The sequence below is a fragment of the Haemaphysalis longicornis genome, unplaced genomic scaffold (genome assembly GCF_048455015.1).
Source record: "Haemaphysalis longicornis isolate Haplotype H1 unplaced genomic scaffold, Haemaphysalis longicornis Haplotype H1 scaffold_16, whole genome shotgun sequence".
In the NCBI taxonomy this organism is placed as follows: Eukaryota; Metazoa; Arthropoda; class Arachnida; order Ixodida; family Ixodidae; genus Haemaphysalis; species Haemaphysalis longicornis.
The window spans coordinates 888,565-906,632 of record NW_027526266.1 but is presented as its reverse complement, the minus strand read 5'-3'; the positions used below and the strand labels follow the sequence as shown (position 1 = coordinate 906,632).

At 51.9% G+C, this 18,068-nt stretch overlaps 1 protein-coding gene across 2 annotated transcripts; it reads right to left on the bottom strand.

Annotated features, from left to right (window-relative positions):
- Window positions 1–219: 219 nt before the first annotated feature.
- On the bottom strand, window positions 220–16,840 carry LOC144166151 (uncharacterized). Of its 2 annotated transcripts, XM_077695757.1 has the most exons (5): window positions 16,517–16,840; window positions 15,699–15,794; window positions 10,189–10,324; window positions 6,221–6,605; window positions 220–567 (listed from the first exon to the last, which is right to left on the bottom strand). In XM_077695757.1, the coding sequence occupies exons 1-4, from the start codon at window positions 16,525–16,527 to the stop codon at window positions 6,558–6,560; spliced, it is 291 nt and encodes a 96-aa protein (XP_077551883.1). In that variant the 5' UTR covers window positions 16,528–16,840; the 3' UTR covers window positions 220–567; window positions 6,221–6,557. The 2 variants fall into 2 exon arrangements, with proteins under 2 accessions (XP_077551883.1, XP_077551882.1); XM_077695756.1 differs by lacking the exon at window positions 220–567 and having other exon boundaries at window positions 6,092–6,605; window positions 10,189–10,436.
- Between the last annotated feature and the right edge of the window lie 1,228 nt (window positions 16,841–18,068).

The following is an 18,068-nucleotide window of genomic DNA, read 5'->3' as shown; positions in this document are numbered from 1 at the left end:
TTAGCCCGTCACGAATGCCACTGCTGCTGGGCAGGCAAATGCGGTTTCAATCACGGTTGTTTCTCCGACAAAATGGAAAATGAAGAGCACGTGCGCACGGAAATCCGGAGCATGGGGAAAGTACTCCTGCAGCCGTACTTTACAAAGTGGGTTGCAGCAAGCTTAGTTTTGATGTGAAACCTGCCCCCCACCCCCTCACCCCCCCGAAAAATTCACGGCACAATTTCAACAACAGCGAAGTCTACTGCATTCTGTGCAAATTTCGTTCTAAATAACTATAAAAAATGAGACAAGAACAAGACAAGTCCGAGACAGTCCTAGGGCACGTCTCAGTTCGATGAGGATCAGGGAAAAGGCACAAGCGTAAAAATTGGAACAGGCTCACATGCACAGCCCGCTGTGGCCAGTAGTCCGTGGCGTCTTGGTCACTGGTGACGCTGAGCCGATTCCCCACGTCGAACGGAATGGCAGGAGGGCCGGTGAGTGAACACGAGCCCCTCGCCAGGCACAGCAGGAGTGGCAGGCACACGTCGCCCCCGATGGGAGGTCCACTCAAAAATGTAGCAGCTAGGGGCGAGCATATACCAAAGTGTAAAGTGTAGCTTTCAAATCGAATGTCAAATTGATCACTGATTGAAAAACAGCTGCATTAAAATCAAATTAGTACTGCATTACAAATGACACTGTTACAGGAGACACTCGGTTACACGAGACATTTGAATGAAGACAGTTCGGTCAGCTTTCCTGAGTTCACCATGCTGGCAATGTTGCTTACAGGATACCTTGGTTACAAGAGAACTGTTTTTTGGTTCTCTTGAGTGCCTCTTGTAACGAGGTTGCACTGTATAGTATAAGTTTTTTTTGTAACATGACTCAATTTTTCGCAGGCTTTCGCACAAAAAAGCAAGCTGCTTCGCATGTTGAGGAGTCACGATGTGCTTTTAACTCTTTTGCTACCGCCGGAAAATACCAATTTTTAGGGGTCCAAGAAAACATTTTTTTTCCTGCTAAAAAAATTTGTTAGGCACTAATTGCAGGAACACAAAATACAGATTATTTAACGGCCTTTTCAATAACACTAGTTTTTTAAAGGTTTTTATATATCATAGTTGTGAAAAAAATGATAAAAAAGGAGTTGTGTATATCAAACCACCGGTAGTAGAAAAAAATTAGAATATACATTTTGTAGGGAAACATTTCAAAAACACGCCCTAGAAAAAATGCCGACTTGCGCGGAACAGTTTGTCAGATATAAAAAAAAACCGTTAGCACGCACGGTGCTCGTGTCATGCAGTGAAGCCCAACTTCCAATTCAAAATGTGCAATTTTGGGTGGTTCCCTGGAATAAATCTGGCGGTTTGACATCACCAGAGGCACCAATTTGCCCCCACATAACGTAAAAAGATCTTGTCAATGACTGACTTTGCATTTACAGCAAGCACAATATTTGGGACAAGCACGCGATGCGGAAAAAAATATGCATGAAGTTGAAAACGGAACGCCACGGCTGATGCTTGTTGTCGTTCACGGTCAGTTATCTCTCAAAACATAAGCTGAGCTTTATTATCATCTTCCTACTCACAATTGTAGCCTTGCTCGCAAAAATGAGCTACGATGAGCTAGAATTGTGCCCTGCGATCTTTGGCCGAGTAGCAGTTGCACGATAAAAAAGATCAGCACAACGAGCCTCCTCTATTGCAGCGCCACCTAACATTTTTAAAATGAAACAGTACAAAAAATTATCGGAGACTCTGCCCGAATAGACAGTTCAACTAAGCAGCAACATTAGACACCCGGATATACGCTCGCATGGAAACGAAACTGGAAGGCGAACAGCTGGCAGTGTAAGGTACAGCAGACTGCTTTAGCAGAAGCTGCAGAAAAAATGGTGGCCAGAGTCAACTGTGATTTCATTGACACAATTGCAAATTACTTCCCATTCTACAATAAAATTTACGGCCTCTTCTAGGCACGCTCACCAAAAGAAGGATGAAGCTTGCCAAGTCCGTGGAAAATGAGGAGAAGATGCAGCAGCAATGCTTCAGCATGTGCCAACATCCCTTGCATTTGCAGAGCTGGGCAGCTTTAGAAAATTTATTTGAATATTTGAAAAATTAAATTGCAGATATTCAATTCACAAATCGAACTATGCAGGGAAGCACTGTTTGATTCGTATTTGAATATTAAAGGCATGGGTGTCCGACACGTTGAGGGTGAGTTTTTTAGCCCCCAGACAAAGTAGCGGTGCCGTGCTGCTCCGTGGTGGGCCGTTTCAACTGACTGAAAAGTGGAAAATGCTTGGATCCCTTCCCACTGGGAAAAACGATAGTGGCCTAGCGTAACCTATAACCACTTAAAAAGCGTAGCTTAATTGGTGGATCTAGCGTGACCTAGAGCCACTAAATAAGCTGACAGGTGCGCTGACTCTAAATATTGGAAAAGTAAACACAGCTGTCATGGTTGCCAAGCGGCGCCCGGACCAATTCCGCCCGCCAATGTCAGCTGTAACAGGGCGCATAAAGCTGGCCACACCCTGGCGTCAGGCACCAAAATGGCTGTCGCCGTGCGGCAGTGTCGTTACTCTTAAGCGTAGCTTGTTTAGTGGCTCTAGTCGGCACCGCCCAAGCCCCGAAACAAAACCTATAAACAAGCCCCTCAAAACGCTTGTCCGCCTGTACTGCACTGAAAGTCAGGAAGGCCAGTAGTATGGGAGCCATTTCAACAGGATTAAGATAGCACCGCATAGTTATTTTTGTCCCAGGTAAATTAAACCGAAACTAAATTTGGTGCATGGTTATCTACCTAAGTAGGATAGTTAATTAAATACGCTTTTTATTACTGTAAGAGTTTAGTACGTAGCGCTGCATTCCTTGCTTCGTTTTCTCTGTATGAGAGCAAGAATCAAGCGCTTCAGATTAAAAACAACGTGCACCACCAGAAAGCCGCACTGTCCTCAACACGACTGCAGTGCGTCTGTACTGTTTGTACAGCGTGGAACCGCAGGTACGCTGTTGGCAACCACTGGGAGTGTGCAAATGGCAACTGGCAAGCAACTCGGAACCATTGTGAGTGTTTCGTTGAGTGCACCTCCATAGTGGGCAACCTCGCCACAGCGGCGGCTGCCCGTAAACGATTCCGATCATCCGCCCACTTTGCGGCGTGCAATACCCCGTTTACAAGAGGAGCCGACACGGAAACGTGTTTCTGAGCAGCACATTGTGACGTTACTTGGATATTAAGCCCCTGGAGTACCTTAGGATCGCACGATGTCCGTCCGCATCCGTGTGCATAGCATTTACAATCGCAAAAAACCGCACAGGCACCGGCACGATCCGAGCCTGCGTCTGGCAGACCAGACAGAGTTAGTGTCAATCGTCTTACCCATTGGGCTACGACCGTGAGTTAGTACCAGAGAGGCAAACGGCTTACTCCCTCGCCTGTGACGGTGCGAGTACCTTAGGTCCTCCCAATGTCCGTCCGCGTCCATCCGTGTGCACACCCCCCTCAAGCGAAATTCGATTTGAGCCGTGAGTTTCAGTTTCATTTAGGGAATAATCAAGGTGCAACTCGCGGCTAAAATCGAATGACGGTCGGGGCGCAAACCGGATGTCACTCAGGGCACAACTTGGATGTCATTTCGAGTCCCCGTACTCTGCACCCTCGCCATCATCTACGGAGTTTAGATGCTGCCATTTTTTTGACAGTGTTTCTACCATCATCTTTTGCGCAACGCATGACTTGCCAGTTTACGGGAAGCAGTCTGGCAGTGGAGTCTTCAATGATCTTGAGTTTCAGGTATAAGCTGTAGATATTCGTCTTCAAGAACACTTCGCATCTGCTGCTGGCAATGCTAAGTACACGTCCGTACGGGTCCAGAACAAGATCTGTGGCGACATCCTGAGAGAGCAGATAGTGGCCGAAGCTAACACAGCATTTGCTTTTTCCCTCCTTGCGGACGAAACCGCAGATATTGCAGGAACAGAGCAGATGTCTAAAGGCATTCGCTTCATTGACAAGACGGGAACCAACGTCTATGTTCAAGAGCAGTTTATGGGATTTGTAAAGCTGGAGCAATTGAACTCTGCTTGCATTGCTGCTATGATCTTGAAGTTTTTAAAGGATGCAGGGCTGATTCTTTCAAACCTCGTTGGACAAGGGCACGATGGATGCTCTATAATGGCTGAAGGAGAAGCTGTAGTCAACAGATAATTGCGCAGAAAGAGCTTCCAAAGGCACTATTCTTCCACTGCGCAAGTCACAAGCTGAATCTCGTGATCGAAGATTTGAACGAAGTCTGAAATTCGAAAACCATAAACTTCTTCCGTGGGAGCATGCTTCGAAGGAAATTAGTGGCCAACATTCCGATGCTCTGTGAAACAAGGTGGTCTGCAAAAATACAAGTTAGGATCTTCTCTCAGCATTACGTGGCCATAGTCGAAGCACTCGAAAAGCTCGCATCAATGGAATCAACATCAACGCTGCAACTAGGCAACGAGCTCACATCCTCTACTGCGCAACAACAAGTTCATCTTTTATTGTCTGCTTGCACATTGTAGCGAAGTACAGTGCATGGCTGAAACTGGTTACGAATGTTCTGCAGAGCGTATCCGTGGACTTCCATTCTGTACCCAACCACATCACTAAGTTGCAGAATATTTTTGGCGGCCACTGGTCTAACGCTGAAGAGCAGTTTTCTGAGATTGTGAAAACTGCAAGTAAGGAAGCAAATCGCTTAAACAAGTTGATATCTGTGCCAAGACAAGTCTCTCGTCAGGCACACCAACACAACTACGGGATTCAGTCGCCGGAGGAATACTACCGCGTGGCAATACATGTGCCCCACTTGGACTCGCTTACTGCTTTTTTGGCTGGCCGCTCCTCTGAAAGCAATGCGAAGAGTTTCAAACTCCTCCAGCTGCATCCGGCAAAAATGAAGTATTTGAGCTGTGTTGAATTTCACGCCACTGCTGAAGAACCCCCAAGGCTTTTACAGCACTGAAAACTTCAAGGAAGAGCATCTCTTGGTACGAAATGTGGCGCAACAAAACGGGGGACACCTCACAAATAACTCACACCGAACTATTGCTTCAGGCCAAGCCATTCTTTCCCGCTGTCGCAAAAGTCATTGAGGTAGCACTGGCCTTGCCAGTTACCACCTGCACTGTCGAACGCTCCTTCAGTACAGTGAGGAGTGAAAACTTGGCTACGACCAACACTGACAAATGACAGGCTGTATGGCCTTTGTATGATGAGTGTGCACCGAGAGAGTGCAATGAAACACAAGAACAACTTCATCACACGTCATCTCGCAATTTGCCCAGAAAAACCCGAGGCGTCTGCAGCTCCTATTCAGGGAAGATTGACGGAGTGCAGTTGTATGTTTGTGAACGCACTGTGCTGTGTGCTGGTCATCAGTTGGCGCGAGTTGAGAACCCTTACGCAGTGAGACTGACCCCTCTTCTTTACGAAGTGACAGCAACTTTTCGCATTTTCTGTATCAACTTTATTTCTTTGTTCGGTAATAAAATCCGATGTATATTCTCCAAGTCTGGTTCTAATTTGCTGTTTGTAATTCTTGTTTCATATGCATAGTTTAAAACCACAAATAGCACCTTTTTGTTGCTATCCAGCCGTACCCTACACCCCCGCAAACAGATGCCCCCCATACAAAAAGTTCTATGGACGCTCTTGATTAAAGCATTTGCACGCGCTTATTTAAGCAGATTGCCACGCTTTGCAGCTGCCCGGAGAGCCTCATGGTCTGCCATAGTTTGGTCTCTCGACTGATCATGTTCGCTTTGACCCACTCATGCAACGTGGTACTGTGGAATCCCAGCTCTTCTCTAGCTGCAAATAATTTTTCAATGCTCCGTCAGCCTCAACCGAAGCCTGCCACGCATCTAATTATTGTCTTGAGATGCTATTGAGGGGTCCTGTTGCAGCTGCCAGTTGGGATGGCATTTAGAGGTCAGGTTAAACGATGAGGTTCAAGCCCACTACCAGAAGCAATGGAGACGTGACGCAGGGGTTGAACCGAAGGGCACTGCATTAATACAAGTGAAGAACAGGATGAGCAGAACGGGACAAAAAAAAAGGAACATCTAGAGAAATGAAATAACTATAGAAACAAAGCGCGGCCGAGTCTTACACCATCCCACAGCATGTCCCAATACTGTGAGGATCATGGATCATGCGCAAGCGTAAGAATTGGAACACTCACATTTAGTTTGTCGTGACCAGTAGTGCAAGTTGCCTCTGTCACTCGCAGTGCTCAGCCAGTTCCCCAAGGTTGAGTAGAACGGCAGGTTGCCTGGCACACGAGCACGGGCACCCAGCCAGGCACAGCAGGAGTGGCAGCAGAGACAGGCAGGCGGGGTGGCCCCGACAAGTGGCCCACCCAATGACGGGTGGCCTCTGCCTGGATGGCGCAAGGACCAGGCTGCCTGGCGCAGAACACCGGTGCCCAAAGCACCAGCGCTATGGTGCGGGCCCAATGACCCGGCAAGAGCTGGCGCCGTCAATGGGCAAAGTTCGCTGTCCAAGCACAACCCCGAGCTCTAGTCGGTCGAGCTGCTCTCCTGCGTTCTCGTTCCTTCCTCCTCTTCCTGCACTCACACAGCCTCACCATCACCATGTACGCAGGGTATGGCCGCCCTTGGCGTTATTTTCCGATTACAAAGACATCGTCCCAACAGAAGGTGACAACCACAACATACCTATCATTAGACATGGGGGATCACATAGCTTGAAATAAAATGCAACGCTTTCGCATTCCCACACGCAAGTATTGGATGCTTTTCAGAATATGGTTGTTTCTTTTTTTTTGCAACAGCAGCAGGGCATAAACCGGAAAACAGGGCAAAGAACAGTTTTTCTTCAACATTAGTGCTTTATGGGTGTGTCAGCGCTTCATAGAGGCCCACGCAAAAAGGGAAGGCAAGCCCACTCGTGACACATGCAATGCACACAACCTCGGAAAAGCCATTTCCTGAGGCAGCACCATTCCAGCTGTCCAGGGTGCACAAATTTGTGCAGTCAGCTGAACCTCCTTTCCAGGGTGGTGAGGAAACAGTCACTCTGGTAGCTTTGAGAAACACACCCACAAAACTGATAGAAATGAAAAAAGAATGACGCAGGGATGAAACCCTGCGGCAGAAGTATACACACTCACTCTTGAGTATTCGCTGTATGCGAAGAAAGGTAGCCAGTAAAGCCCAATATTATCTGCAAAACGAAGTGCAAACTGTTAAGAATTCCTCCGTTCTCGGAAGGCGTGTCTAAAGTTTACACGTCGCTGACGGGGAAGAGCTCGGGAGGACTTTGGAGGCCCCGGATCAAGTAACCGAAGACGAGGATCGGAACGAAAAGCGGCCGCTGTTTACACCATGCGGCGCATCCGAAGTGCCACAGACCCCCGGACGGTGCGGCGCCAGCGAGCGACGTGTGTTTATATGTGTGCGCGCTTGCAGACGAACTGACGCCAACCATCGCCATTTGAGGCACCGAGACTCTCCTCTTTGTTCGTGCCCTTACCCTCTTTCAGTAGTGTATACCTGTGCGTATAATAAACAGTTCTTCAAGTGAACCCCACACTGTTCGCATCGTTCCTTGGAGATCTCCTGCGCGCGCGGCACCAGCCGCCCCGTTAAGTTACGCGCAGTCGAGCGGGAACTCGCTAATATCTAAAGGCAAGTTCACGCCTGCGGTTTTCCGTACTGTTTTCGACAAAGAAAACACTACTCAACACAAGCAATGGCGGCCACCAATAGGCAACAAAAACACAATGCGCCTCCACATGGAGTCAACTAGGCCATAGTGCCCTTTTTACTAGAAGTGACTGTCTTGTCATACTGCTACACATTGAAGGAGCCCACTAACTGTGGCAATGCAAGATCCCAGGTTTTGATCCCAGGTGTGGAAGCTAAGAGCAAACAAGATGTTGGTGAGGGATCAAATGCAAAGAGACAGCAGCCATGCTGTTTCACTGTAAAGACCTTTATAACATTGCCACAGAAGGGAAATGTGCTGAGCCGAGAAACTACTTGCCTGAAGTTGTGCGCATCCTGCAGTAAAAACACAAGGCAACGGTTCATCTGCTCGCCAACGAGAACAACGAGTTCCAAGGGCTTTACTCTTGGGATGAACACACAAAAGTGTAACTTCAAGCATATCCGGAGCTGATAATTGTAGATGCTACTTACAAGCTGCTGGACACCCAAATGGCATGCTTTTTGGTGGTAATTGAGAATGACAATAGCAAAAGCGAAATTGCAGTTGTTGGGCTCTTTGGAAGGAAAGATGGCTGCAACACTTCCCCGGCTTTTCGAGGTCAAAGCCTTAACCCTTAGTGGGAATCAGTCAGAGTGACGATGGCCGACAAAGACAAAGGAACGCAAGGTTGTGAAACAGGAGTTTCCATTGTCAGCGTTGCACATTTGTGCTTTTCATACACATCAGGCCGTTAGTCGAGAGGCCAGTGTCCTGAAACTTGACATCACGAAAGGCAAGCAAACGACAGCCCTACACATCCTGCAGCGGATGGTATCAAGAACTGCAGGTGCTGCTGCAGGCATCTGCTTCACAATCTCTAGTGGAATATTTTAACGCGAACTGCTACTCCATCCACGCAGAATGGGTATTGGGCATCAAGTGGTTGAACAGGAACTTTTTAAACTTAACAAACCGCTCTGAGAGACTGAACTGCAGGATAAAAAAAGCTTGTTGAACGTTTTAGCTCTCTGGAATAGTGGCTGTTTGTTTGCCTTGAAGCGGAGATTTGCGATCGCAATCATTTCATGACATATTCATACGCCATGCACTTAGCTGCGGTAAATAAGGGTGCGAGATAACTGCCTGGCCACACCTAGCAATCCCGCCGTATGTACTATCGGCGTCAAATGAAACCCGAACAGAGGAACGCGTAATGATAGGCCCACCTGAGGCGGCCTGCCTGTAGTTATAATTTGCTTCTATTTTCTTTGGCAATCGCTTTCTTGCTTTGCCACTGGACCGCCACATTCATACTTGCCACCGATCACAACTACAGCAGCGCTTTGATTCTGCTTCCACCAATAACATGTTCGCAGGAGGCCGATCGGGAACGGTTGGTGTGCACCGTGACGTTTTTAATCGCTCCTTCTGATAATGCGCACAACTTTAAAGCTAAACACACTGGGAACGATCGTTCACGCGTCATTTGAAACTGACAATGCCAAGTGTAGGCCCCGAAGAAAGAGCTAGAATCGTTGCTCTTTTCATTCATGGTGTGCCACAACGTGAGATTGCAGAGCAAACAGCTCCTCCACTGTCTACAATTAATAAAATTAGCCAGGCCTACTGCGACGAGGGACGGCTTGAAAACTTGCCACGTGGGCACAGGCAGAGGGCTACAGGAAATGAGGAAGACCTAGGTATTGTGGCCGCTGCAGTAGATTCACCCAACATCACAGCTCGCGAGATTAAGGACACTTTCGAATTGTCTGCCAGCACGTCCACTATTAGGCGCCGTCTTCATGAGGGTGATGTGCGAAGCCGTGTACCGTCGCACAAGCCGCTGGTCTCAGCAGCAAATAAAAACGCAAGACACAAGCGAAACGCATGCACAAAGCCATGCATCATGGCCTGCAGAGCACTGGCGCTGCGTGATGTTCGACGTTCTCTGATGAGTCTACGTTTTCGACTCATTGGGACCAGCGTCAGCGAATTGGAGGGCCGAAAACACCAGATGCGTCTTTCCTACCATGTTGACACTGCCGTATTTGATGTCGAGTTCCTTTAACGATATGGCTAAAATATTTCATATTGCGACGCGAAAAGAGTCCTTTTATTTATTTATTTACTTATCTGAATTCCCCTTTTGTGGAGAGTTCTTACCTAGGTATTTTCGCCGTCTCTGGGATGAAACATATCGTTATCACAGAAATTCTCCGTTTTTTTTTTATTTATTTAGGTTTGAGCTCTCAAACCTCGAACGCAGCGGCCGCTGCTCCATGAGTGTGTGGGGAGCAGTGTCTAAATATGGCCTTGGACCGCTGGTTCGTCTGGAAGACAGATTCAATGCTGAAGCTTACTGCAACGTCATCGCGAGCATCATGGTGCCGTATGCACTCGATGGCCCATTCCCCGACGGCCTCTACTACTTCCAGCAGGACCGCAGCCCCATTACACATGGCGAAATCAGTAACGTACCTGCTGGAGCAGCTTGGAGTTATGATGTTGGAGTGGCCTTCTCAAGGGGCAGACATGAACATCTGCGAAAATGTGTGGGTGCCATAAAGAAGGCGGCGGCCAATCCTGTGCGGCTCCCAGGATGCTCTGTGGGCCGCTGTGCAAGAAGAGTGAAGTGCAAGAAGAGTTCTTTGCGTGCCTACGCACTTCGGACTTTGCGGCCCGGCTCTTCGACAGCATTCCGCGACGAATGGCAGCTGTTGTGGCCGCTGGAGGTGATTTCCCCAAGTATTAGAGTTATAGAAGAGGGAACCTGTGGTTACGCGATTGAAAGATGCCAGCGCGCGCGCAGGACCTCTACACTTCTCTGGTACTTGTTCGTCTAGAGCCTTGCTACTCTCCTATCCGCCTAGCCGATACGGTGTCCATATTCTAAAACTTCCTGTTTGTGCATCATGCGGCAGCTGCAGATTTCTCATCTAATGCACCTCACCGACATTGGCAAGGCTTCCATGGATGTGTCTCGTACGTGTGGTACTGCAGTTACTGTGAACAAAGACTTCTTGTCTCCGCACAGAGAATGTGCAGATTTCAGCGCACGTTTGGATTCACGTATAAATGCTCCCGACGGTATCCCCTTTGCGTGATCCTAAACGACAAAACCTGTTTTTTTGAACCGATAGAACTCTATTTGTTAGCACCGCAACCAGACGTTGATAACACGGCAATGATAGGAGCAAAATCAAAACGCTATAACGGAGCTATCAGCTCTCATCAGCTCTCTGTCTCATTACAGAAACCGCGCTGTGGCAGTTGCGATCGGTCGCAAGTATGAACGTGGCGCTCCAGCGGCAAATACACTCACCTGTGGTGAGTCTATCGGCTATGAGCGTCAGCCTGCCTGTGTGCGGTTCGTCCCCCCCGCCCTCCCGCTCCTGTGCCTTTCCCCCGTGCCCATACCTAAACCTGTAGCCGCCGGGGCACAGCGCGCGCTCCCGCCATGGCCTCGGCCACGGCGGCACGTCCGCTTGTCTTTTGCAACGTCGTGCCCCGCGGGGTGACGACCGCGGAGGTAGGGAGAGCGCTACTCCAGCGCTTTACCCTTGCGGAGCTCTATGGCGTCCAGGACTTCCTGGGCGGGCGTACGGAGATTCTTTTTAAGACTCAGGCGGCAGTGGAGAAGATGCTTGTTGACCCCAGCCTCACGGTTGGGGAACACAAGGTGCGCTTCTCCTACAGAGGATCACGAGAGAAGGTGGTGCGGGTGTCATCCTACCCGATGGACGCATCCGACGACCACCTCAAGTGCGCCCTCAGCACCTATGGACAAGTGTCCGAGGTGCGGAGGGAGATGATGAGGGCTGTGCCAGGCCTGGCGACGGGTGTGCGATACGTCCGGCTAGACATGGTACAGCCAGTGCCGAACTTCCTCGGCGTCGGCCGATGTCGTCCAGTGCGAGTACGAGGGCGTGCTCCGTGTGTGCCGAAGGTGCAACGGCAGCGGCCACATGGCCGCTGACTGCAAGGCCCTGCAGTGCTCGCGCTGCGGACTGTTCGACGCCCACGACATCGAGGTGTGCGAGCGGTCCTGCTCTCGCTGTGGTGGCGATCACCCAATAGCCAAGTGCTCACGCCGTCCTTCGCGCAGGCGCTGACCAGCTACCGTCCAGTAGCTCCGCGCCAGCTCCACGAAGCGGCGGTGCGCTGGCAGATGGACGCCACCAGGTCCAACCTGGACGAACAAGCGTGGCCGACTCCTGGCGAGGGCACTGGAGATAAGGAGGGTGCGACCGACTGGGTCATCCGGGTCCGCCCCCACCCTCCTGATGCCGTAGCCCCGGCTACAGCAGTCGAGGACGCTCTGGAGGAGCAGGGACCCGCGGCCCCCCTCCAGAGAACGGCGCCCCCCCGAGAAACCAGCGTAGGTGAGGAATCTCTCCAAGAGGTGACTGCACCGCCATCGCCCAAGCGCGACTGGCAAACTAGTCTGCGGACCCGCCCGGGCCAAAAGAAACGCGCGCGGAACCCCAAGGGACCGCCTGCGGATCCTAGCCCCGAGCCTGTTCCACTCGTCAATCGCTACACAAACCTGTGCTCTGATTCTGAGGAGAGCCGCCATGAGAGCACAATCGTGCCTTCCACGGGCTCCTCTCGCTCAGATTCCGAGTGCTCAAACTGTGGGCAGCAGCAGTGCACCTGCTCTGTCATGTCCGATACATTGTACGAGTCTACCTAGCCGGGCCGCTGCTCACTCCCAGGTACGAAACCCTGTCCCTTCCCCCCGTCTTCCTTCAGCCTGCTTAGTCTTCTGCCTCCCCCTTCCTACCCCTTCCACCAATGTCTTTCTCCCTCACGATTGGCACACTGAATTGTCGCGGATTCTCCTCCGCACCTAAGCAGGCAGCTCTCTTAGAACTGGCCAAATCTTCTAACTTAGATATTCTCCTCCTTCACGAAACCTACATCCACAAACTAGATCAGGTCCGATGGTTTGATTCGACACACAGTACGCGCTCGTACTGGAGCTGCAGTGCCCAGCACTCACGCGGGGTGGCGACCATTTTGTTGCCATCCTTTGCGGGCTCGGTGTTGCGCTACATGCGAGACTCGTGTGGTCGCCTGCTCGTCACTGACTTGGACTCGGGCGTGCGCGTTGTCAACGTGTATGCCCCGAACCGGCAGTGCGGGCAGGAACAATTCTTTCAGGACCTGGACAGTGAGCTAGTTGGCCCGACTAGGCTAGTACTAGCTGGGGACTTTAACTGTGTACTCCATGTGACGGATCGGAGAAGGGCCCAAGGCCGTAGGGTGTGCCAAGGTCCCGACCGCGCAGGGGTGCAAGCTTTGCGTGCCCTGGTAGGGGAGCTGGACCTGGTCGATGCCTGGCACCTGCTGCGGCCCAACCAGCCAGGTTTCACCTGGACGGGCCGTGGCTTGGAGAGCCGCATCGATCGGGTCTACATCTCGCAGTCACTTTCTGGGTGTCTGCACTCTGTGCGTGTCGTTCCCACGGCCCTCTCCGATCATAAGCTTCTAGTCATGCGCATCGTGGATCCCAACTGGGCCCCGCGATGCAAAGGACCCTGGAAGTTGAACCCCAGGCTCCTCAAGGATCCCGAGGTGGTGGCTGAGGTGCAAGGGCTCCTTAGGCCCCTAGCCGGTGCGGACATCAACGGTGATGAGTGGGACGCGCTGAAAGAAAGGGTTCGCGCCTGCCTCATGGCCGCATCCAAGCGGAGAAGGAGGGAGGAGTTTCAGGAGATCCGAGCCGTCTCGGATGCCATCCTGCTCTTCTCCAAGCCTTCGTCGTGCAGGCCTGGGGTCACGGCGGCGTTGTCCACGTTACGCAAAAAACTGCGGGAACTACTGAAACAGAGGTGGGACGGCCTGCGAGCAGTGGCCCGTGCCGAGCGATGGCAGATGGAGAGCTGGTGCTCGCGTCAGCTGCTGCGCAAGCACCTCGCGAAGAAGCACATGTCACTCTCTGCAGTGCTCGACCCAGCCTCTGGGGACACTATAGAGCACCCAGAGCGCGTTCTCTCGGTCACCAGAGATTTCTATGCAAGGCTGTACGGGCGGGAGGAGACCTCTCCTCACCTCTGCCCTCTGGATCCGCCAAACGAGCCGCCGAACATAGCGGGAGGCCCCATCCACCCAGAAGAGTTGCTGGCTGCTCTCAAGAGCGCCAACACTGGCAGAAGCCCGGGTCCCGACGGCCTTCCCGTTGAGTTTTACGTCAAGTTTTGGGGGGTGCTTGCCGTGCCGTTTGCCGCCATGGCGAACCCGGCGATGAGCAGAGGTGGGCTGCCCAGGTCACTCTCCAAGGGCCTGATCGTCCTGCTTTGCAAGGACGAGGAAAGACACACAGATCTCTGTGAGTGGCGGCCCATCACCCTCCTTAATGCAGACTACAAGCTCGTGGCGAAGTGCCTAGCCAGCCACCTAACACCGGCACTGGATGAGGTGGTAGGGTCCTACCAAACCTGCTGTGTTCTCGATCGGTCTGCGCAATTGCACGGACTGGCCCTGCGCGACCTTCTCACCTGGGCGGAGCAGCGCCAGCTACCCGGCATGGTGTGCTCCTTCGACCAGGAGAAGGCTTTCGACCGCGTTGCCCATGCCTTCCTGTTTGAGACACTCGAGCGGGCGGGCCTGGGCACAGATTTTGTAAATATGGTGCGCGCTCTGTACAGCGAGCCAGTGTCCGCCGTTGTGGTAAACGGGCGAGTGTCGGATGACATCAGGATTGAGCGTGGTGTCCGGCAGGGCTGTCCCCTGTCCCCCGCCCTGTACGTCCTCGCGATCGAGCCTTTACTACAACGGCTCGCCAGAGATCCAGAGATTGGTCGTTTCCCGCTACCTGGAGGGGTCGCGAGCGACGTCCAGCTGTTTGCCTATGCAGATGACCTCACCGTGGCAGTCCCGGACGAAACCTCTCTTGAGAGGGTTTTGGCTGTCATGGGGGTGTACTGCCGGGCCAGTGGGGCGCGACTCAACCGCTCAAAGACCAAAGTCCTCTGTCTGGGGGGGACACCTCCATCAGCACAGGTAGCAGGGCTCCAGGTTGTCCCTCAAATCAAGGTCCTCGGTTATCTTTTTAACCGCCAGGGCACTGCAGCATCGAACTGGACAACGGCGGCGAACACTCTGGACAGCAGAGTTGCGGAGTACGGAAAACTCCTGTGCCCGCTAACCGCTCAGGCAAACATTGTCCGGTCGCTTCTGTTCTCGGTGCTGACGTACGTGGCCACTGTCATGTCCGTCCCCACCGCCCTGCAGAAGCGGCTTGATCCAGTCATCATCTGCTTCCTCTGGAGTGGGAAGGGTGAGCAGATCAAGCGCGATGTACTGAGACTTCCTACAGATAAGGGAGGTTTAGGAATCCCCAACCCCTCAGTCATGGCCACCGCACTCCACATTCGCTGGACGCAGGTGGCCGTTAACTGCGACGTAGCCCTGACTAAGCTTTTTGCGACCTACTTCCTCAGTACCCGCCTTAAAGTTTTCTCACAAAGCACCCTTTCCAACAGTATTGCCAGGGCAGGGTCACCGCTACCGTTCTATGGGGATGCAGCGCGGACCCTGGAGGATCTGCTCCGTGTGAAACCAGGGCTCAACCTGCTTGGCACTCCCCTGAAGGACCTGGTGGAAGCCCTGACCCCCAGCCCCCCCCCCCCCATCTTAGCCAGTACGAACTCTCGTCTGCTAAGCTGTCCTGGTCTATGATAACTGCCACTTTTCTTGATAGCCGCCGCGCCTCGTTTATGTACCGGTTCGTGAGAGGGGCTCTCCCCTTTCGCAGCCGGGCATTCAAGCGCACCACTTGTGGCCGCCGGGTGTGTCCACCGTGCAACAGTGTAGAGGACACCCCACACACCTTCCACTCCTGCCGCTTCCCCCGAACCCTGCTCGCCCGCCTAGCCGAACTCTTCGGCTTGCGGGAAATAGAATATAGGACGGTCCGATACCTGAACCCCCTGCCTAAAGCGGCTACTAATCAGTTCGTGCTCTGCCTGGTTGAGATTTCTTACCAGGTATGGCGAGCCCGGTGCACAGCAGCCCACGGAGGCGAGACCCCTGCAGTGGAGGCCCTGAGGGAGCGAGTACGCACGGAGCTGTGGCTGCACCTGCGGAGGGAGCAGCAGACGCTGAACAAGTTTGAATTTACCCGCAAGTGGTGCAGCCGTCTTTTCCATTGCAGACTCGCACCTCACTGTCCTCTACTAGACACAGGACGAAGACGCCGGGGCGTGTGACGAGCAGAATTCCCTCGGGACTCTGATTAGCCCATCGCCCCCCCTTGCCCGGGTAGGGCCGGCAACCCCAAATCAAAAAACACTCGGGGGCCCTCGGGTCCTTGGAGGAAGCTGCCTGGGGTTGTCGTCACTGAAGTGGTGATGGACGCATAGCGAAAGCTACTTGAGACACCAGACCAATCTGACAAGGCAGCAAGAAAACGAACGCCAAAGAAAACGGAAGCAAACTATCGCGAACCGGATATTCGCGCCTCCCTCTGATAACTACAGGCAGGCGGCCCTAATTGGGCCTATCGCCAGGCGTTCCGCTGTTCGCGTTTCATTTGACGCCGATAGTACTTACACGCTAAGCTGGTCAAACGAAAAGAAAATTACCGGCGTTTCATTCTACTTCACAAAGTGCCCAGAAAGAGCCCTTACCTGCTTAGAACTTGTCGTTGGGCGAGTTGGTACATCTTGGTGAATAAACGCGTGCTTTGCGCGAGAAAGACACCACACACAGGAAGGACGGGACGAGCGCCATCCCGTGCGCTCGTCCCGTCCTTCCTGTGTGTGGTGTCTTTCTCGCGCAAACGTTTATTCACCTAACTTACCTGCCCGTCATTCACCATCCTTCGGTCTCATTCCGAGCACTCGAGGCACGACGTTTGAAATCGCCGAACAAAGCAACTGGACAGGTCCAAGCGACTGTCCGCACGGCCCTCAACTGCACGTCCGGGTTGAAAGGCGATTATGTACTGCAAAGAGCCTTTCGTAGCCTGCACACGGTTCCATTCCGATTCACGCCGACGTGCATTGCAGTATCGAAGAGAAAAGCCCCACTGCGAATGTCACGCACGTTGGGGCACAAGCGCACCGCAGCCGTCGCATGCGGCATGCGTATTTTGATAAGGAAAACGCGCGGAGCATCGTTTCAGTTCCAATGTTCACCGTAGAATGACGCCACCGACAAAACCGATAAACTGTATGGCCGTCAGTGTTCTTTTAGTTCTGCTCAAAGGTAAATTACTATACACTGTTTTTTTTTTCAGCTTAAAACAGTCTATTTGTGTATTTAGGCAGTTGGGCTTCCATAATATCGCAATAAAAAAGGCGGGTAATTTGAATTGCATTTTATGATCAGCTCATCAAGCAGTCTCACTCTTTATTCCTCTTTGTCGTGTGAAATGGATAGGCTGGTTGGTTCATGTTAATTTTTTAAAAAACGTTGCACATGGTACACGCGCGCTTAAGTTACTGCGACGTCAAGAGAGCGTTTTGGAACTGAATTGCTGCATTTACCATTTATGCTTTCCAAACAGTGGAGTTCGAGAGCAAGACCAGCGGAAACGGTTTTTATTTGCTGCGGCACATAAAATGCAGAGGCCGTCCAAGGCTATGAAAAGTTGCCACCTGCCCGGATTTCGGCCGGTCCTACCTGTTTTTTTAGATAACGGGCCGCAGGGATTTATACACATCCCCCCAACACCCCCTAACCCCCCACCTTCAGAACGATTTCGACACCCGCCCAAAAAAAGCTTACACAACCATGAGCACCCTGCCGAGGGATTAATACACACACCCGCAAACGCACCCCCCCCCCCTCTACAACCCCCTGGGAGGTTTTCAACCCCCCCCCCCCCCCAAAAAAAAAAAACCGAAATTCTAGATTAACCCCTGACGGGCCGGTTGCCGGTCCGTACATAAAACCGGCTGTCATTGGCCGGTATTTTTAGCTATCTGGCCATGATGGTTTTTTTTTTCGTTTTATCAGCATCAATTTAGAAACTGCGTCGATAAATATGTGTCGATGAGCTGCGCACACACGCGAGCAGAGAAAATGCGAGGGCAAGCGCACTCCCAAAGACGGGGGAGGAGAATAGGTCGGCAGAACAGAAAGAACTTATTCAAACTCAATCACATCTTTTTTTCCCTGTACGCTGTAGGCCTACTCACTCATCAAACTCATCTCTACTCAAAATCATTTGTACTCAATCATCGCGAGCTCATTTTTAAGTGCACTCACCTGACTCAAACTCATCGGCGCCCTCGCCATCCTTCCTGTCCCCCTGCTCTTCCTGCCCATCCACCCCCCATTCCTATTGTGACTGCCTCCCGCCATCTCTTGCCCCATCCCTCGCCACCATCATCCCTTCCTGGGAGCTC

Coding starts and splice junctions, on each gene's coding strand:
- LOC144166151 (XM_077695756.1), bottom strand. Junction 10,437..15,698: donor CACCGGGCTCGCCATACCTG/GTAAGAAATCTC, acceptor AATCACCTCCAG/CGGCCACAACAGCTGCCATT.